The 18667-nt window shown below is 33.1% G+C and overlaps 1 protein-coding gene and 1 pseudogene across 2 annotated transcripts; both read left to right on the forward strand.

Moving 5' to 3' along the window:
• The first annotated feature begins 9898 nt into the window (after window positions 1-9898).
• On the forward strand, window positions 9899-13261 carry LOC142608802 (LRR receptor-like serine/threonine-protein kinase EFR; annotated as a pseudogene).
• Window positions 13262-15270: 2009 nt separating this feature from the next.
• LOC142611307 (uncharacterized) lies at window positions 15271-18493 on the forward strand. 2 transcript variants are annotated; one of them, XM_075783415.1, is made up of 5 exons: window positions 15271-15583; window positions 15799-15853; window positions 16131-16291; window positions 16392-17207; window positions 17897-18493. In XM_075783415.1, exons 1-5 carry the CDS (start codon window positions 15374-15376, stop codon window positions 18122-18124), a joined length of 1470 nt encoding a protein of 489 aa, XP_075639530.1. In that variant the 5' UTR covers window positions 15271-15373; the 3' UTR covers window positions 18125-18493. The 2 variants fall into 2 exon arrangements, with proteins under 2 accessions (XP_075639530.1, XP_075639531.1); XM_075783416.1 differs by having other exon boundaries at window positions 17901-18395.
• The last annotated feature ends 174 nt before the right edge of the window (window positions 18494-18667 follow it).

An 18667-nucleotide genomic window follows, 5' to 3' on the forward strand; every position in this document is an offset into this window, starting at 1 on the left:
ATACCCATTCCGATTACGACATGGCCGCCGAAGACATAATAAAGAGTACACTTATGTAGTACACGTGACACTGACCAACTATAAAACGAACGGTGCAGATTGATCGCAGTGACCACCAACTGTGATTCTTACTTGTTCCACATTTAATTCTATTTTATTTTCACAGTCAGTCACTTGGTTGAGATTCTCACATCTCACCACAAGTAAAAAAAAAAAAAAAATCTGATTCATGGTAATATGTGTCAACAAGCCAATTGTAATCGGATCCATTACTTTATCATCCATGGTAAAGTTTAGCATTTATTAGTGCTACATTCTTGTTGAGGCACCTCAATCTTAGTGTAACACTTCAATTCACTTCGGTCTCATTTGATATATTACAGTACCATTCAGTCCATTTTGGTCCACCTCAGTCTAGTTCAGTCCCTTCTACCCATTTTGGTCCAATTCGGTCTATTCTATTCATTTCGGTTCACCTTGCTCCAATTCTATTTACTTTTGTCTCATTCAGTCCAATTCATTCCACTTCGGTCCATTCTGCCAATTTCGGTCCAATTCAGTCTATTCTATCCATTTCAGTCCACCTTAGTCCAATTTTGTTCACTTTAGTCCCATTTAGTACAATTCGTTCCACTTCGGTCCATTTTGCTCATTTTAGTCTAATTCGTTCTATTCTGTCCATTTTGGTCTCCTTTGTTCCAATTCTATCCACTTTGGTCCCATTCAGTCCAATTCATTTCACTTCGGTCCATTCTACCGTGCAATTCGGTCTATTCTATCCATTTCTATCCACCTTGGTCCAATTCTGTCCACTTTGGTCCCATTCAGTTCAATTCGATCTAATTCGGTCCATTTGGTCCACCTTGCTCTAATTTGGTTTCATTCAATCCATTCCACTTCGGTCCAATTAGGTGCAATTCGGTCTCATTCGGTCCCTTCTGCCCATTCATTTCACCTCTGTCAACTCGGTCCACTTCGGTCCCATTCAGTCTAATTCGGTCCATTTGGTTATATTATGTTCAATTCAGTCTCAATCGTCCTTTCTTCCCATTTCGGTCCACTTTGGACAAATTTGGTCCAATTCGGTCCATTCTTCCTAGTTCGATCCATTCGGTCCACTTCGGTTCCATTCAGTCTAATTCGGTTAATTCAGTCTACTGTGGTCCAATTAGGTCCTACTCGGTCCAATTCGATCTCATTCAGTCCACTCTACCCAATTTGGTTCACTTTAGTCCTATTCAATCCATTCAATCCACTTCCGTCTACTTGGTCCACCTCAGTCTAATTTGGTCCATTTGGTATTATAAATGGATTTTAATAGATCTCTTTTGTATTCACTAATTCATAACATTTTTTTATTTATTTATAATCTTTTGGATCATTTGAAAAGATATCAAATCTTTAACCTAAATCAAAAAAGTGCATATGTTCAATTATATATGAATATTTGTTAATCTCAGATGGCAATGGTTCAAGTTGAGCTGATCTTGAGTTCAACCCAATTGGGTTTAGGTCATATTTACCTAGATTTAAATCATGACTCCAATGTTTAAAAACAATGTACTGTACAAAAATATACAGTACAATACAAGAATATCCTCAATTCATTCAATATACAGGCATGTAATTCTCTTTTCTCAACACTTCATTTTCTCTGCTCTTAGCCAAATGAAGCTTCCCTTCATGTTCTTTTCCTTACTTCCAAAGATCCATCAACCGAGTTAGCACTCACAGAGAGTTTTCTCGCCACCATTAATAAATAAGTCTGGCGTTAGTATTCTTTTATTCTATCCATATATTGACCAACAGATATTATATATATATATATATATATATATATATATATATATATATATATATGTATGTATGTATGTATGTAACACCATCTCTTCCATTTTCTGCGTTGCCAGAGCTTAATGGGTTTGGTCATAAATTAGTGAAACTTACCATTGTAACATCCAATTGAACTAAACGATCAAGTGCGGTTAAATCCGGATGAAATCTCAACAACAATTTGGGTCTGATCATATATAGTGAATTTGTCCCCAGTCATAGGCTAATACTAATAGGTTTATTTTTGAGATCAGAACCTTCATTATTCAATCATAGCAAAAAAAGCAACAGTTAAAAACAAGCTATACATTGGTGACACGTTGAGGTACCTTCTTCTCCACAAAAAAAAAAAAAAAAAAAAAAAAAAAAAAAAAAAAAAACCCTGTAAACCTGTAACATCACCCGAAATCTTGACTACAAAGAGGAAAAATAAAAATTATCGGAAAGTGTCAAACACGGTGGAAAAGTATCTGATCCAAAATCTTTGATGAAAGAGGCATTTGCATGTGAGACTCCAGCATTTAGCGAGAAATCCTTAGATATTGATGCCTATTTCTTGGTCCTCGCAATTACTAATGAACTAGCTAGGACAGCTTTTTGATCAATGACATGTTGATTTAGGAGTCTTTCTCAAGTTCACGTGGTTTACAAATACCACAACCTTCCAAACTTATCTAATTGGATGTGGGCTGGAGCTGGACGCCTAGACCTATTGGTGCCTAATTCTCGGATCATTTTCTTTCCATTGTCGTCTTTCTTGATTTGCTTTCCCATAGGCCATAGCTAATCTTTAAAATATGATTGTACTAGTATCATTTCCAGTGAAATATGTGACTTTATGAAAAATTCGATATGAATAAAAAATTATAGGGTATATTGTAAATTACAGCTCTAAAGTTATGAGGTATTTAGATTTTGCACCTTAAAATTTTAGAATTTGAATTTTACCTCTAGAAGTTTTAGAGTGTTTGAATTTTATACCTTGATATTTTAGAACTTGAATTTTACCGCATAAAATTTAGGGCTATTTGGATTTACTCTCTAAAGTTTGGGAGTATTTAGATTTTACATCATGAAATTTTAGAATTTGAGAATGTAAAATTCAAACACTTCCAAATTTCAGAAAGTAAAATCCAAATTCTGAAACATCAAGGTATAAAATTCAAACTCCCCCAAATTTCAAAGGGTAAAATCCAAATTTTGAAACTTAGGGTGTAAAATTCAAACACCTCCAAACTCTAAGGGTGCAATTTGCAATTTACCCAAAATTATACTAATACAATTAGCAAAAATATATTAATTAATGTTACAAACAATACACAATTCTATGCACATGAATAGGTAGAAATAAAACTGCTAATATTCAAAAAATAAAAATCAAATAATTTTTTTTAAAAAGAAAAAGGGAACAACATGAATACCTACTAAAAAAACATTTCATTTAAATGCATAATTTTCGTTGAATAACGGTTTTTTTTATAAACTTATATAATATATAGTTCATTTGAGAAACAATAATTAGGCTTATAATTATTAATTCAGCCAAGACTTAAAAAAAAAAAAAAAAATAAGACTTAATGTGGTGTATTTAAATGATCCAAAAATACTTCAGGCTAATCTTAACTGCCTCCCTTAAATGATAAGGTCTGTCTTTCTTCTCAAAAAAAAAAAATTTTTGATCCAAAAAAATAATAAACCATATTCTTTTGAGCCTAATCACATCTAGCAAAATAATAAGAATTATTAGAGAGTGTCAAACACGGTAGAAAATTATCTGATCCAAAATATTTGATTTGAACCAATACTAGTTTTATACACGATAAATCAAACATAATTGTTAACTGCTCAGTGATGAAATGTTCATTCTTGTGTGCAAAAGAAAATCCACGCTACATTTTCATTATCCATAGGTGGCCGAAAATGGGCAAATGCCCATTTTGCGCAAAAAAAAAGGGCAAATGCCCCTTTCCTAAACTAATTAGAGAAATATCCCTCTTTTGAAACTTAATTTTCTCAAAATTGAGTTTCAAAAAAAAAATTTTGAAGTCCTATAGCGACGTTTTAAGGAGCCTATAGTGACGTTTTAAAAACCTATAGCAGCGTTTTGTATCTCGAGTTCCATAGACTCGGGTTCCATGCAAGTTTTTCTTATTTTTTTACATATAACTCTTACAAAACGCCACTATAGGTCCTTAAAAACGTCACTATAGGCTCTTTAAAACATCGATATAGGGCTTAACTCAATTTTGAGAAAATCGAGTTTCAAAAAAAGGACATTTTCTTAATTAGTTTGAAAAATGGGGCATCATGCTTTCTTTTTTTCTTTTTTTTTTGCGCGAAAAAGGCATTTGCCCATTTCGGCCTCTATGGTGGGGCTAAAGTTTTGCATTTCCACATAAGCCTGTGTCCTACTAACATATATTTCTATTAACTCTAATTGAATTTTTTGTATTCCACAAAAAGCAAACTCTGGCATCAGATTTCAAACTTGCATCTCCAACAGAAAGAATTATGAGTGGAAGTTGTAACTTCTTCCACTAGTCTAAGCCAATACTGTTTGTCTGTCACGTATGATCCTCTCCTTTTGCTTTATAATACATATCTATTTGAAAATGTTTGTCAGCAGTATTAAAAGCTTCACACTTAATAGAGCTACACTCTAAAATATTACTGATCCATTTCATTCGATACTAGCTACCTTCCGATTTAATTGCTCGATGTTTCACAGCCTCTAGACTCCCATAGAGTTACCAATCCTCTTGGTCTTGATTATCAAACTTCATTTTGGAGGATCGACACTATCTCCTACTATTCTAACTTAATAGTTCAAATATAGATACCCATAGGGATATTTATAAATAACAATGAAAAACGAAAAATAAAAATAAAAATGACTCTACCTGCTAAGAAACTAAATGCAAAGTTCTGAATCTAAGTTATCTCCATTGTCAATGATTCTGAAATTTCAAAATATACTAATAGCGTACACGGGTATCGTGTGGCACATTGATTAGTTTTAATCAAAAGCAATATCAAATTCATAATTCATAATTAAATCTCAATAAACTTTTAATGGAAATTTACTTTTTTTTTATTATATAATTTACCTGATATTTGAGTGGAAAACTTTTCAATTTCTATGGAGAAAGTAATCTTAATAGGTTATTAAAAGAAAGTTGTTTTCTTAACTGGTGCAGTTATTCATTGTTGAGCGAAAAATCATGATATGATATTTTGTGTCTTGTTTGCAAAACATTTTTATATATGTATATTTTGATTTGGTAGATATTTACAAACTTATCAAGATAAGCAATATATTCAGTAAGAAATGTCATTGTCATACTTTTGTATACTTCATAAGATATAGAACTAAAATGCAGTAGTTAGGAATTAATGTAGTAGTTTGGAATTAAAGATAACATTAAAATAGGGGTAAAGCATGGATCCAATGTCTGGTTACACTGGACTCGTTGAAATAGTTCACTTTTGACCACATGTCATCATCTCGACTAGTTCAGTGTACTGAATACACTAAACCTAACCCAAGTCCTTCAGATAGAGGGTTACAAGTTGAAATTTTTAAATAGAAATTGAGATTTTTATTCAAAGAAGAGAAAAGAATTAGGACAAAGAGAAATATTGTGTCCACAATACTTTCAAAACAAATCATAAGGAGGGCTGAGCATAAACCCGGCCAACCTGAACCACTCGCCCGATCCGACCCAACCCGAAGGGTATTGGGTGGGTTGAATGGGTGTTCAGATTGGGTCCGAGCCAAAAAGTCAAATCTCTTTTTGGGTTCGGGTTGGTCTCAGGTCCAAAACCCAGCCGATGTATTAAAAGAAAAAAAAATCAATGCACAGAAACTAAATCTTTGCTTTTTTTTCTTTAGACAAAACATGAAACAAACCTAAGAGAGAGAGAGAGAGTTAAGGAAAAAAAACATAAGGTAGATCAAAAGAAATTCTTCGTCTTCTTTCTTTCTTTTCCAATTCTTATGTTTTGCTTTGCTTTCTCATGTAACTCTGATTGAGTGAATCAAATGTATCCCAAGAAGGAGTGATAGATAAAGAGATAGATTCATGATATGTAAATGTTTGACAATAAATTTAATTATGACCATAAAACTCTTTAAATTCCTAAAAAGGCAATTAAAAATAGACCAATTTTATATAGAAATAAGTGAAAATTTGAAAAACTATTTAATTGATTCATAGGTCCTAGCCATAGCCGCATATATTCCTAAATGGAAATTTGAGAAAAGAGCAACATGCACACCACTGCTAATGGCAGGCACTATAAAAACTCTTTGTCCATTCATACAACACTAAGTTAAACCATTAAAAAGTTGAGTAATATTACAGCCATAAACTATTTTATAACATTTTTACAAACTATTGATGTAACAAATTTTTATTAGTTCTAGTATGGGTCCATCACTAACATCATATTTATATTTATTAATGATTATTTGAAAATTATTAAAGCTACATTAGCAATTTGTAAAAATATTGTAAATTAAAAAAAGTTTGTGTCTATAGTATTATTCTTTACTAATTTATTGTTTGATATTAATAAGAAAAATTAAATCCAATTACTAGCATTTAAAAATTAATGCTAGAGCCCAAAACTTGGGAATTGCATTAAAAGAGGGGGAAAGAGATAAGAAAATTAGGAACGAATGACCCCATATCCCATGACTGTAGGGAATTACAATTACAATGCTCCTGCCATTTTTACTATTCTTTGACTAATTACAATGCTTTATACGTTGAAACAAATATCTTATACCCTTAAATACATTAATTGCTTTCAACTATTTTAATTGCTTGAAGAATGGTAGACTTAATAAGGAATACTTCAAATAATTTTGATTGCAAGACCCTAGGACTTTTTTTTTTTTAAAGGGATTACAAGACCCTAGGATTTGGTTCTGCAGCTGTCATTGAAAATTGAAATTTTAAATTTTAAATTTTGGATGCATGAATTTGTTGGACTAACTAAAATATCGTCCCATATTGAGTTCCACGATTTCCACTAGGACTAGGTTGCTAGTTTTTTCTCCTCACAACAAAAAAAAAAAAAACATTGCTAGTTTATTTACTAATAAATATCAAGATAGGAAAATGAATTTCTGAACTTTTTATTACTTGCTAGATAATGTTTTTGCTCATAATTTTTAATGGTTTTTTTTTTTTTTGAGAAACTTTTAAATGGCTTAATTTTTTTTTTTTTGAGAAACTTTTTGGAATAATGCTACAGATACAAACTAATTTACAACATTTTTACAAACGGTTGATATTGCTTTAATAATTTTCAAATAGCAACAACGAAAACTTGACAACTTTTAAATGAAAGTTTGAATAATACAATAAGTAATTTTTTCCCTATTAATAGCTCATTAAAGTCCAATTGTTTCAATGTTTCTATAAGACCTTTCATGGTTCACACAATTTGAAAAAAGGAATATATATATATAAAAGGAGGCCCAACCCAACCATACACCCGCATATTTCAAGTTGGGTCAGGTTTTTCCTTGTTGAACCTGATTACTATCGGAATGGGTTTTGGGTGGCAGTGAAATTGACCCGACCCAACCTAAGCTCAAAAGTAATTTTAGATGTTAAAAAGTAATTTTAGTGAACATTGGTAAGTTTAAATTAGAATCAATGACAAATAATTACTTATAATTTATTGTGAAAATATTAAGGACGTAACAGTTCTTATATTCAAAACAGAGCAAGTATAGAGAGGTAAAGAAACTATAACTAACAAACTAATGTCACTGATCTAACCATTGCATGATAATAATAGAATTACAAATTTGTTACAACTAACTACAACTGGCACTAATCACTAATTAACTCGTTTTTTGAGGTTAAAAAAAAACTAACTTGGTTGGTCACTACTTGCTAGAACAGTGAGTCCAAATCTTTGATTAAAACTGCTTCGTATTGATGTACATATCTCTCGCGTGTTTTGCTTAATGACTCATTATTGAAATGACACCATTTCAAGCCTTCCTTCTCATTTGCTTGATTAAACAGCACTGTTGGAGAGTATTTAGGGTGAGTTTGGTTGGACTTTTTAAAAAAATGCATAATAAAAAAGTGGAGTTTTTAAAAAGTGCATAATGAAAAAATGCTTTTTCAAAAAGCTGAGTGTTTGGTAAAAGCTGTTAAAAAGTGTTTTTTGAAAAAACTGAGTGTTTGGTTATCACTTATAAAAGTTGCAGTTTGAGAGATAAATTACCAAAAAGGACAATGTATATATAAGCGAGCTTATTTCATACTTAAATCAACTACTTCATATGCTTAAATCAATTTTTCTCTTTCTAAAAAAATTATTTTTTTCTCATCAATATTAGCTAATAATAACCTGCCACTTAAAATTTATTGTGAAAATATTGTGATAAAAATTAATACTGATTTTAATTTGAACGTACTATAAAAATTATTTTTTTCTCTTTCTATAAAAATTATTTTTTTCTCACCAATATTAGCTAATAATAACTTACCACTTAAGATTTATTATGATAAAAATTAATACTGATTAAAATTTGAACGCACTATTAAAATTATTTTTTTTTTCTCTTTCTATAAAAATTATTTTTTTCTCACCAATATTAACTAATAATAACTTACCACTTAAGATTTATTGTGAAAATATTGTGATAAAAATTGATACTGATTTTAATTTGACCGTACTATTAAAATTATTTTTTTCTCTTTCTATAAAAATTATTTTTTTTCACCAATATTAGCTAATAATAACTTACCACTTAATATTTATTGTGAAAATATTGTGATAAAAAATTATACTGATTTTAATTTGACCATACTATTAAAATTATTTTTTTCTTTTTTTATAAAAATTATTTTTTTTTCTCACCAATATTAGATAATAATAATTTACTACTTAAAATTTATTGTGAAAATATTGTGATAGCATTCCCTTCTTTTTCTATCCTTTTTCTTTCCCTCTTTTTTTCTCCTCCACGCACGTTACTGCATTTCCTTCTTTTTTTCCCCTTTTTTTTTCTTTTTTTTTTCCACTCTTTTTTTCTCCTCCACCCACGTATAACTCTTTTCCTTTTTTTCCTTCTTTCCCCACTTTTTCCAGCCACTCCAGCCACTTCTTCCATTCTCCATAACATTCCATAGAGCTCTCCTTCTTCCTCTTTCTTTTTTTTTTTTTTTTCTTCTGCAAGAACTCATCCATCCACAGAGCTACTGCATCTCTTTTTTCATCTTTTTTCTTTATTTCCTTATTTCGTCTTTCCTTCTTTATTCTTTTTTTTTTTCACACTCCAAAGAAGATGAAGATTGAAACATAAGGATTTTGGGATTTTGGGTTTGATTTTGGGTTTGATTTTGGATTTTGAGTTGATTTTGGGTTTGATTTTGAGTTGATTTTTTTTTTCTTTGGATTTTGGGTTTGATTTTGAGTTGATTTTGTTTTTGGTTGATTTTGAGTTGGGTTTGGGATGGGTTTTCCAATGGGATTTGAGTTGATTTTAAGTTGTTTTGTGTTGATCAAATTAGACAAATAATTTTTTTTTTTTTTTTAAATACAAAGGAAGAGATAGAGGCTTGAGTGAGCTTGATGAGAGGCGTTGAAAAAGACGAAGAAAGAAGAATTGACAGATTTATTGAAGGGTAATTTGGTAATTGCCCAAGATTGTTCAACGGATACATTAAAACGCGCATTGGCTTTTGGCAAAATGGATCTCCAGAGCTCCATAAGGGATTGCGCGTTTTATGACTTGGCTCAAAACGCAACTTTTTCCAAAAAGTTGAGTTTTGTGCTAAACCAAACACACATAAAGGGCTGGCTTTTTGAAAAAGTGACTTTTTGGACTCAAAACGTTGAACCAAACGGGCACTTACTTGTTTTTCTCTTAACAAGCTATAAATGTGTCTCTTATCAACAAAAAAAAAAAAGTTATAGTTGTGTCCTACTAATATATATTTTTATTAACTTTAATTAAATTTTTTGTATTCCACAGAAAGCAAATGCTATTACCAGATTCTATCCTTCACTTCAAACTTGCAACCCTAACAGAATGACGCACTCTAGTTTGAGTTACAAGTGGGTTTTATTAATATTCTTTCATGGCATTCTTCTAATGTGTATGAGCTCATATTTGAAATCTACAACAGTTCCAGTGTTTGCAAATGAGACAGATCACCTAGCTTTACTTGACTTCAAGAATCGAATAACTCAAGACCCACTTCAAATCATGAGCTCATGGAATGACTCCATTCATTTCTGCAATTGGTTAGGTGTTACATGTGGCCCCTCCAGGAAACGGGACATCGCTTTGAACTTGACAGCTAAGAAATTGTCTTGCTCCATACCACCTTCTATAGGAAATCTTACTTACCTCACAAGCATCGACCTACAACACAACAGCTTCTATGGTGAAATTCCTCAAGAAGTGGGACATCTACAGCACTTGCAGCATGTCAATTTGAGTGGAAATTCCTTTGGTGGTAAACTTCCAACTAATCTAAGTTATTGAACACAACTTAGAGTGCATAATGTTGTTTACAACAATCTTATTGGGTAGATTCCAGACCACCTTAGCTCATTGTCAAAGTTGGTGTACCTAGAACTTGGTATGAACAACCTTACAGGAAATATCCTAGCTTGGATTGGAAACTTTTCTTCTTTGTATGCTCTTGGTCTTTGTAGGAACAATTTTCAAGGAAGCATACCTAGTGAACTTGGCGGTCTAACAGGCTTGGTAATTTTTCGGCTTGGTGTAAATAATCTGTCCGGTACTATCCCTCATCCAATCTATAATATCTCTTCCATATACATTTTCTCTGTTACTCAATACTGGCTACATGGAAGCCTTCCACCAGATGTTGGTCTTACTCTTCCTAACCTCCAATTATTTTATTGTGCTATTAACAATTTCACGGGATCTATTCCTGCGTCATTGTCAAATGCTTCTCAAGCCATTAGCGAAAATGGTCTAATTGGGACAATCCCTCAAATTCTAGCAAGATTGCAAAGCTTGGTTAGACTTTATTTTGGTGGCAATGGACTTGGATATGGAAAAGATGGTGACTTGAATTTTCTCAGTTTCTTGGCTAATTGTACTAGTTTGAAGCTCTTGGATCTCAGTTATAATTATTTTGGAGTATTGCCCAACTCCATAGCCAACCTTTCCACCCAGCTACATACTCTTACTATGCATGTGAATATGATCCGTGGTGACATCCCTATTGGAATTGGGAATCTTGTTAACTTAGAATTACTAGGGCTATGTTTTAACTATTTGGGAGGTACTCTCCCTCATGTTCTTGGGAAGCTTCAAAAGTTGTATGGATTATATTTGAATAATAACAAATTTTCTGGGCCTATCCCTTCCTCTTTGGGTAACTTAACTACACTAACAAAGCTCTATATCGAGGGGAACAGATTTGAAGGAAGGATTTCCTTAAGCCTCGGAAACTTGCAAAATTTGTTTTTACTAGACATTTCCAATAACAATCTCATTGGCACCATTCCAAAACATGTCATTGGTCTTTCTTCCCTTTCAATTTCTTTGGACATGTCTCACAATTTCTTGATAGGTACATTGCCATTTGAAGTGGGCAACTTAATACATCTCACCAAGTTAGATCTCTCAAATAATAGATTATCAGGCAAAATTCCCTCCACCCTTGAGACTTGTCAAAGTTTGGAGCGCTTATATTTAGAGGGTAATTCATTCGAAGGAGAAATACCTCAATCTTTGGAGACATTAAAAGGTTTAGAACAAATAGATCTTTCGTGAAATAACTTCTCTGAGAATATTCCTAAATTTCTTTGTAAGCTTGTGTCACTTAGGCATCTCAATATTTCTTTTAATGAGTTCGGGGGCGAAGTGACAAGTCAAAGGATTTTTGAAAATGCAAGCAAGATTTCAATCATTGGAAATAATAAGCTATGTGGTGGAATCTAAGAATTACATTTGCCTACATGCGCTAGGAGAAATCTTTGTTCATCTGGAAGGCTAATTGCACTTAAAATAGTTATTCTTATCACTAGTATGGTCATATTTGTACTTGTTCTGTTGTATTTTTTTCCGTACATGTTTTATTGTGAAAAAATCAAGAGAGAGAGCATTAACTACATCTTCCTTTGAAGATAGGAAATTACTTGTCAGTTATGCTGAACTCCTAAAATCAACAAATGGGTTTTCTGAGAACAATTTGATTGGTTCGAGTAGCTTTGGCTTAGTATACGAAGGAGTTCTTTTTGGAAACGGAGCAACTACTGCAGTTAAAGTATTAAACCTTCAAAAACAAGGAGCTTCCAAGAGTTTCATTAACGAATGCAATGCTTTGAGAAGTGTACGTCATCGCAATCTCCTCAAGATTATCTTTGCTTGCTCAACCACTAATTATGAAAGGAATGACTTTAAAAGTCTAATTTTTGAGTTTATGTGCAATGGAAGTCTAGAACGATGGTTGCGTCCTAAAGATGATAAGCATTATCAAAGCAAGAGGTTAAGCTTTATTCAGAGACTAAACATAGCCGTTGAAGTTGCTTATGCATTATAATATCTTCATCACCATTACGTAACACCAGTTGTTCATTGTGATCTAAAGCCAAGCAATATACTCCTTGAGGAAGATATGGTAGCCCATGTTGGTGATTTTGGATGCATGAAGTACCTTTTCAAAGAATCAAACAATCCCTCCAAAGCTCAAATCTTGTCAATTGAGTTAAAGGGTTCCATTGGGTATACTCCTCTAGGTAATTCTTCATCCAAATGAAGCACACCTAATTTCTGTTGTAACATTTTGTTTTGGTATTAAACTAAAGTAGGGACTCTTTATAAAAGCAACTCGTGCTCGGGTTGAAAGTGTCTTTTTCTTTGCCTAACAAGAGCCCTCCCACCCCTCCCCCCCCCCCTAAAAAAAGAAACAAGAAACTAAAAAACATATTTGCAAAATTGTATGAAAGGTTATAAAAGCAAACGACATAATACATTAGTGGTTAAACATTAGGAGACATTTACAGTTATGGGATACTCTCGTTGGAGTTGTTCACTAGAAAAAGACCTATTGATGAAATGTTCAAAGATGGCATGAGCATTCACAAGTTCATTGCAATGGCTTTGCTTGAATATGCCATTGATATATTAGACCCGCTAATGTTCTTTGGAGAGGACAATGAAGATGTTAATGATGACAAACATAAGGATGACATAGACGAAAGAGCAACAATCAAAGATCACCATGTCAATGCTAGTAAGAGAATAAAAGATTGTTTCATATCTGTGTTTCGAATTGGATTGTTGTGTTCTACAACATCAAGGGATGAGCAGGTGCCTATGAATGTTGTCATCAACAAAATGAATGCAATTAGAGACACATTTCTTAAATTTAAGATGGGAAACAAACGAAGAAAGAGACAGGTACGTTAACTCATTTTATTTGAACATATAGATTGGTCACTTCTTCGTAAAATAATAAAAACATAAATTTAAATTGAAGGAAAAAATATATAAATGTGAAAAGAGAAGATGATGAAAGAATATCAATCTAAACTATTATGATTGTCAAGTCTGCATGTTATTGCTGTTCAACAAATGGAATGGAATGCAGTTGTTGTTTGTTTATGTTGTTGCAAGAAAATAATTTGCAATTGTTTCATTCATCCCTAATTATATCAGTTATACACTCATTTTGCGTTATTAATTAATTTATGTGATTGTCAGTTTTATAGCATGACAAGATAGGATGGAAGTAATGACCCTTGATTGAGTAATGTTTCCGAGGCTTGTGAGTTGTGATGGTCATAATTTATAGGCTTGTGACATTAAATTGAGCGATCTTTTCAGTTTGATCGTATGCCTCTTCGATCTTTATGTCACTCTATAAGTATAAGTACTTGTGGGGCGTGAAGAGTAAGAGACGGGATTCAAGTCTTCAAGAGAGAGCTTTACAAACATATACACTTAAATTAGGCTAGAGTAAAATTTTTATCTTATATGAAATAAAAAAGAATGCCTTCTCGACCTTTATGCCATTGTTTTCCATATCAAATGTAATATAGATCAATGAATCACTGTCATTTGCCAAATGACACTTTGTTAAACCATATTCCTAAATCTTTGTTATTATGGATTGTACGATCCCTACTTTGATTTGTATATGTGTTTCATACACCATTTGTACTATCCCTCCTTTACGTCATTGCTTGGCTATTTGGCTTTGGCCTTCCTCTTCCAAGCTAAGTCCTAACTTAGAAATTTTTGTGGACAGTTTCATGGGACTTATTCGGCTATTCCTATGTTATTTTTTTCTCTCTTGATAGTTTTTAAATAAAAATTTTATAATTATTTTAAATTATAATGATATGAGAAGTGAATGAAGGAATACATGATGAAACACTATCTCCTTCGTTAACTTGTTATATATTTTGCCTGAAAAAACAATTAACTAGGTGAATTTATAATATCTTATAAAATTATATTACGAAAACATAAGTATACTATTAAATTATAATATAATAAAAGCAATAAATAAAATTATATAATCGTACGTTTAGTCTCAAATTTGACTTTGGTTTTTATGCATATTTTTTACAATGTACTTTTAAATCTTGAACTGATTAAATATATACGTATTTCATACATATATATTCCATTTTGGAGCATTTTTGCAAATATTCCTCTCTAAAAACAATTTTAATCTAAAAGTCTCTGTCCAAATATATCACCTTTTTGGAACTCAAATACACTAACTCAAGTTTATCAAACTCAACTTTGACTTTTTTTAAAACTGTTTTAGTTATATAACATTTTTTTGCCATAATACTTGAAACACGAGTTTTATAAACTTGAGTTCCACTTGAAAAAACCCTACATTCCTATGGTACTAAACTATGCTTATACGTGGTTATCAAAAAAAAAAAACAAACAAACAACAATGCTTACACGTTGGTCGATCCAAATTTCAAATGTGGGAGGGCGGAGAGTGGGGCCAGTTCAAACTAGCCCAGCCCAATTGGGCCCAAACAAAAACTGTTATACCAAAACAAGCACAAGCCCAATAAATGCAGTCATGATACTAGATCATGGGCCCACACTTATGTATGCAAGCCCTGTTGAATACCCAGCCCGATTATGACATGGCCGACGAAGACAATAAAGAGTATACTCATGTAGTACACGTGACACCGTCCAACTATAAAACGAACGGTTCAGATTGATCGCAGTGACCACCGACTGTGACTCTTACTTGTTCCACATTTAATTCTATTTTATTTTCACAGCTGGTGACTTGGTTGAAATTCTCATATCTCACCACCACAAGTAAAAAAAAAATAAAAATCAGATTAGTGGTAATATGTGTCAACACGCCACGTGTAATCGGATCCGTTACTTTATCATCTCTCATTACGATAAAAATATCCACTAGAACCAGATAACAACATTATTGAATAACAAAGAGACAAAAAAAAAAACACATAGTAGTTCTCGAAGAAGCCAGCTGAGGTTGAGAGTTACAGTGAGTGATTGATTGAGTTAGTGATGACAACCCTAAGGAGTTCTTCTTCAAAACTCATCGTGGACAAGTATAGAGACAGAGGCTTTTTTGTTTCCCAGAAAGAGTTTCTTCTTACTAGACCCGAAATTTGTTCCTTAAAGTCACAGAAAGCTGTTAATTTTGGGTTCTTGAAGTTGATATCTTTGCAACACAAGGCTGTCCACCCGGTTACTACTTTGTCATCGAAAACCCAGGTATTTTCTGTTGTTTTTTTTTGTTGTGGGGTTCAGTTGTTTTTTTTTTTGGATATTTGCTTTTGTTTTTATGAAAGTTGTTTCCTTCTTCTTTTTTGGGAGTGGAGACACTGTTGCTAAAGTCTCTAGCTTTCATTTCATATATATTCAATTTGTTTTTGTTTCCCATGATTTCTTGGCTGTATGTATGACTTTACATGACATTGTCTGTGCAGGCAGACTTGGAAGCTGGTGATACTCAGATTGATGAAGAATCAGACTTGGAAGCTTGTAAGTTACTTATTGATCTTTGGGATTTTCTCAAGTTGAAGAATCATGTGACTTTTAATTGGTCTCTACCTTCAAATTTTTAGTGTCAATATTGTTAGAATAAAGGTCAACTGATTAAATTCACCGTATTGGAGCTGCTCCACCAATTGAGAGTCCAAGCTCATTTGTGAGAAGGAATGTTAGAATAATGGCTAAATGATTAACTTCGTCATTTTCTACCAATTTAAACTTTTAGAGGAATTGATAATTTATCAAATACTGCTTCTTTGTTGGGCAGATGAATCGAAGAGTGTTCAAGTCAAATTCCAGTTACAGAAAGAGTGCATGTTCGGTGAGCAATTTCTGATAGTAGGGGATGATCCTAAGTTGGGCTTATGGGACCCTTCAAGTGCGATACCATTGGACTGGTCAGAAGGCCATGTATGGACTGCTGAGGTGGTAAGTATTAAAAGCAAAGTCAGTCAAGAATGTGTGTGTGTGTGTGTGTGTGTGTGTTGAAGACAAATTGATGTAGTACTATGTCATTGTTTGTTATTAGGATGTGCCCATTGGAAAATCAATCCAGTTCAAGTTCATACTAAAAGGAAATGCTGGGAAAATCTTGTGGCAACCTGGTCCTGATCGATTTTTTAAGACATGGGAAACTAAGAATACAATCATCGTTTGTGAAGATTGGGAAAATCCTGAATTTCAGAAAGTAATAGAGGGAGAACAATTGGCTAATCAAAATGAACAACCGACTGTTAACTCAGATATGTTGATTGTTGCTGAGAATTTGACTTTTCCAAAAGATGAGTTGGTGTCTTATGTTAACGAGGGATCAGCCAATGCAGACAGCAATGCTTCTACAGCAGAAAATTCAATTACAGAACCACACAAGGAACAAATTATTGCCGATAACATTGCTCCTTCACAAGAGAAAACTAAAGCTATTGTTGCAGACAATATAAGTAACTCAAAGGAGGACCCCAAAGTGAATGCAAAGGACATTCTTGAAAGTAATGGCAGAGCTCCAACACTCATTGAAGACAACCTTAATAATTATGGAGGCCCTGTTTTGGTTCCTGGTTTAACTCCATTGTCAATAGAGCCAACTGAAGAAGCAAACCAAGATGAAGGTGAGAAAAGAATTGCAGTGGATGTGTCTATAGGAACCTCTGAAGCTAAGGATCATAGCGTGCAAGAAGCAAGCCAAGATGAAACCAAGAAAAGAAATGCAATTGATGCCTCCACTGGAACCTCTGAAGCTAAGGATCATAGCCTGCAAGAAGCAAGCCAAGATGAAACTGAGAAAAGCAATGCAGTTGATGCCTTAATTGGAACCTATGAAGCCCAGGGTCATAATGTCTCTGAGGTAACTGCTTGAGAAAAGAAATGTTCTATTTTCTTCCCTTTTTTCTTTCCTTCTACTTTGCCTAAGACAGAATAACAACCCATTCCATTTCCATAAACTATAACTTATCCAGGGCTAGGAGATCCATATCGCTGAACTTGTATGTTCTTGAAATCTTGTTTTCTATAAAGAGGAATTTTTCAATATGATAATGGTGAGGCAGCCTTTTTATGTTGTCAATATTGAACAACTGCATCTCGTTAATCACAATCTAAACAGAAGGATTGAGCATCAAACCTAATTGTTTAATTTGTATACAACAGGAGCTTTTAAATTACTTGTAGGACCAAGTTTCACAGTTGGGGATGAAAATGGTTCCATAATCAGAATCGAAATCAACCACTTAGTATTGCTTCAAATTGTTTCACTAAATGTCCTTCACCGTGCATTCCATCGAATTAAAATGTTCTGATATACAATGTGCACTCTACTTACATGAAAAATGAGAGTAACCTCAACAGTTGGTGCATGTCGTCCAATGTTATGTTAGTGATTATATGTGAGACCTTTTTTCCAATATCTTGCATTTTGCTTTTAAAGTGAAGAGTAATCCTCCCAAGACTGAATCCAAAAAGCTGTTCTATTGTGGATATTATTATTGTCATCTTTTCTGTGTTCCTTTCCATGTACTAAAACTTAATCAAATTCAGTTAGATGAGAAGCAAGAACAGCATGGTGACCCACCTCAACTAGCTTCTACCAAGATTTACAATGGCGAGGAAGAACAGCTTGATAGCAATTTTAAACAAAATCATCATCCATCAAAAATAGTAGAGCAGCACGACTCAAAGCCAATCGACAAGGATGTCTTGCAAAATGACATCCAATGGGGTCGCAAAACGCTGCAGAAGCTACTAACTAATTTAGGATTGCTCTAGCTTCAACTTATTTGATCTTGGGAGAAATTTTATGAAAGCCACTCAAGCTTATGACGCTGCTTCTTCACAGTGACCCAGCATTCAGGATGGTTGTGTGGAGCATTGGTAGAGGTGGTTGTTGTTGTATGTGGAAATGAAATTTGTTACCTCAGCCTGATATTGTTGTATACTATAGTATGAGAGTGCTCAAGTTTTGTATTTCTTCTACAGTTTTGATGATCTTTTCAATGTGCCAAATGGAATTGGCTACAATTATTTGTGGGAACCAAAATTGATTCTGGCTATAGTTTAACCATGAAGGTTCTGTGAAATTCTAGAGATGCTAATCGTATAAATATACTAATAGTGGTGATTTATGTTTGACAGTAATGCTCTCAACATATTTTGTTCTATATTGTTGTTGTCCTTATTATAGAAAACCAAGTTGATTGTTTCCTGACTACATCACATGCCTTGGAACCAATGGTAAGTTGGAAATAGCTCCAGCCAAAACCCTGAATGTAGTTTTTCTCTTACAATTAAATTTATGGTGTACATTTCCCT

Source organism: Castanea sativa, chromosome 9, assembly GCF_040712315.1.
Source record: "Castanea sativa cultivar Marrone di Chiusa Pesio chromosome 9, ASM4071231v1".
Taxonomy (NCBI): Eukaryota; Viridiplantae; Streptophyta; class Magnoliopsida; order Fagales; family Fagaceae; genus Castanea; species Castanea sativa.